At 27.0% G+C, this 2,754-nt stretch overlaps 1 protein-coding gene across 1 annotated transcript in view; it reads left to right on the forward strand.

The window, feature by feature from the left end:
- LOC117167594 (protein spinster) overlaps positions 1 to 2,754 on the forward strand; it is a 23,329-nt gene that overhangs the window by 14,303 nt on the left and 6,272 nt on the right. The window contains exon 8 of the mRNA XM_033352689.1: positions 1,053 to 1,137. Within this exon, the coding sequence (XP_033208580.1) occupies positions 1,053 to 1,105 (53 nt within the window). The 3' untranslated portion in view covers positions 1,106 to 1,137. The remainder of the gene's footprint in view (positions 1 to 1,052; positions 1,138 to 2,754) is intronic.

Here is a 2,754-nt window from a genome sequence, read left to right on the forward strand (position 1 = left end):
GGCTCAACCATGACGTGATGGGTGATTTTTGATACCGAATTTGAATTCAGCGCCCCAAAATCCATAGGAATACGTGTGTCTTGTTATCAGATCCGCACACTTATTTTTTTTTGTGTGGCTGTGTTTTTAAAACTGTGCATATTTAAGTTTTCTGTTAAAAAATGTATATTAAAAAATATTAGGTGCAAAAAAATTGTCCTCTTTCATAGATTTAAATTGAAAATTATTTAATTTCGAACGTATTAAAATAGAAATTGTTTAACTTAGAGCACATTTCACATAACTTAAAATTGTCAAAATAAACATTGAACTTATGAAATTTTGAACTTTACAATTTACACACTTATTATTAATAAATATTTTCAAATTAAAAATGTTTAGTTTCAGTAGTTGTTTAATTTTTATACTAATTTTTTATGTCCAAAAGTTGACATTTTGAATGTTTGGTATTTAAAAAATTCTTCATCGAATTTTAGTTTTGCTTAGATTATTTACTGAATCGTTTAGATTTTCTATTTTTCAATTTCGAAAACTCTAATGTAAAACACTTGACTTATAAAAAATATAAGGTTCAGTATAATGTTCAACTGTTTTTAATATTTTACATTGAAATGTACAATTTTCGAAACTGTAACTTTGTCTAAGATCGATCGTTATTGGAATTAAAATTGTTCAAATATAAATTTTAATTTTGATAAATTCATATTCTTCGGAAAAGTATAAGGTTCAAGCGAATTAGAGAATTTTTAGCTTTTCAGATTTTAATATTGTAATTTCAAGAGTTATATTCTGAAAAATGTTTATTTCAAAATTGAGGTCTCAAAAGAATTCCGAATTCGGATTCAATTGGTTGATTAAAGTTGAAAAAATGAAAATTTTCTGTCCGCATTCTACGATTTTCATTGGAGCTTCGCACCGTGGTATAACAGTTACGTTCTAATGCAAAAAAAATTATCGTCACGATGATGAACCGAATTTGCAGATTTTTTTTTATTTTAGGAAGGAAAAGTAGTTACGATAGGTGATTTCGTAATAAAACGTGTTTTTTGCAGACAAATATCTAGAAACTAAACATAATGGGAAAGCGGAATCGACGCGTTTGTAAGGTCATCAAGTGGGCCTCACCTATAATATCTGGTACCTAATTTTTTTCATGATTTCGTAAAACCCACCTCCTACTTTTCCTTTTCTTTTCTTTAATGATGTAATCAATTTAATGCTTCCCCTGCAGAAAGGTATTTAGAGAATATCTCCTTGAATCCTTTCATTGTTCTTGGGTTAAAGAAAGTTTATTTTCCCTTTCATCTACTTGATGAATAGAAAAATTCGTTTTTGTTTTGATCTTTAAACTACATTTTCGAAAAGAACTTAATATTAATTTTTTGTTTTAATTTTTATTATTGAAATTGTGAGAAATATAGTCGCGAATAATAATTAATATTTGGCAACTAAATGCACATGCACACTACGCCACATCTCATTGGCTGCACCTGGTATTGCACGCTGCTAAAAGTGAGAATCGATCTTTAATTATAATTAAATTGATTATACATTAAGCAAAAATCTATGATCGGTTTGCTTCTTCTTACCTCCAAAATGTGTCGTTCCTATTTTCTATGTCGAATGGTCTCTTAACAAAATCAAGTCTGCTCTTTCGCTTTAGTGCTTTTTCCAAAAAAGTGTGAGAGAATTAATAATATTTTAAACACTATTTTGTTTTATGTGGACTGAAAATCGAGAGGATGAATATTGATGTTGGTGTGATAATTTAATAACATTTCAGGAACTAATATGGATTTTTAACAAAGTTTATTTACTAATCTTACATTTTGAGGAATGTGGATCGATAAAGCACGTTTTTATTTGTACATTTTCTGGTTGGTTATGTAATTAATAACTTTCAGGCCTTGGATTCACCATATAACAAAAACGGCTGAATTTGCAACCAGGTAGTTATATTTCCAACCAGAAGCATGAATTATCAACAAATTACATACATTTTTCACAAAGCAGTTGGCTTTTCTACCAAATTGTTGAGTTTTCAAGCGAAACAGACGAATTCTCTACAAAACAGTTGAATTTTTCCCAAAAAAATATTTTAATTTTAAATTAAAAAGTTGAATACAACCAAAAAAGACGAGTTTCTAACAAACTATTTGAATCTTCAACTAAAGAGATTAATTTTTACCATAAATTCACATTAAAGAAAAAATAAATAAATATAAAAATAATTTTCTACCATGAAATACTAATTGTTAACAAAGTACACATATTTTCTATCAAGAAATACATTTTTAGCCCAGAGGATTCATTTCCTACTGAAACACGAAGTTTTGACAAAATACATGAATTCTGAAACAAATAGTTGAATTTCGTAATGAAAAATATAAATTGTCAACAAAAAATCGAAGTTAAATTTTCAGTTAAAACCAGAAATTTAAAACAAAAAAGTAAAATTTAAAAAATAGTTTTTAACAAAGTAGTTCAACTTTCAACCAAGCAGTTGAATTTTTTCAAGGCAAAGAGAAAAGTTCTCAACGAAAAAATTGAATATTCAATCTGCAAATACTAATTTTCAAACAAAATATAATTGTTGATATTTAAGCTATAAAAGACTTTAATTGTAAATAAAAAAGACAGTTGAACATAGCCAAAAAAGACGCGTTTTCAACAAAATACTCGAATCCTCAACTAAAAAAGATGAATTTTAAACTATAAATTGCATTTTTAATTAAAAAAATCATCTTTTTTAGT

The sequence above is a fragment of the Belonocnema kinseyi genome, chromosome 1 (genome assembly GCF_010883055.1).
Source record: "Belonocnema kinseyi isolate 2016_QV_RU_SX_M_011 chromosome 1, B_treatae_v1, whole genome shotgun sequence".
In the NCBI taxonomy this organism is placed as follows: Eukaryota; Metazoa; Arthropoda; class Insecta; order Hymenoptera; family Cynipidae; genus Belonocnema; species Belonocnema kinseyi.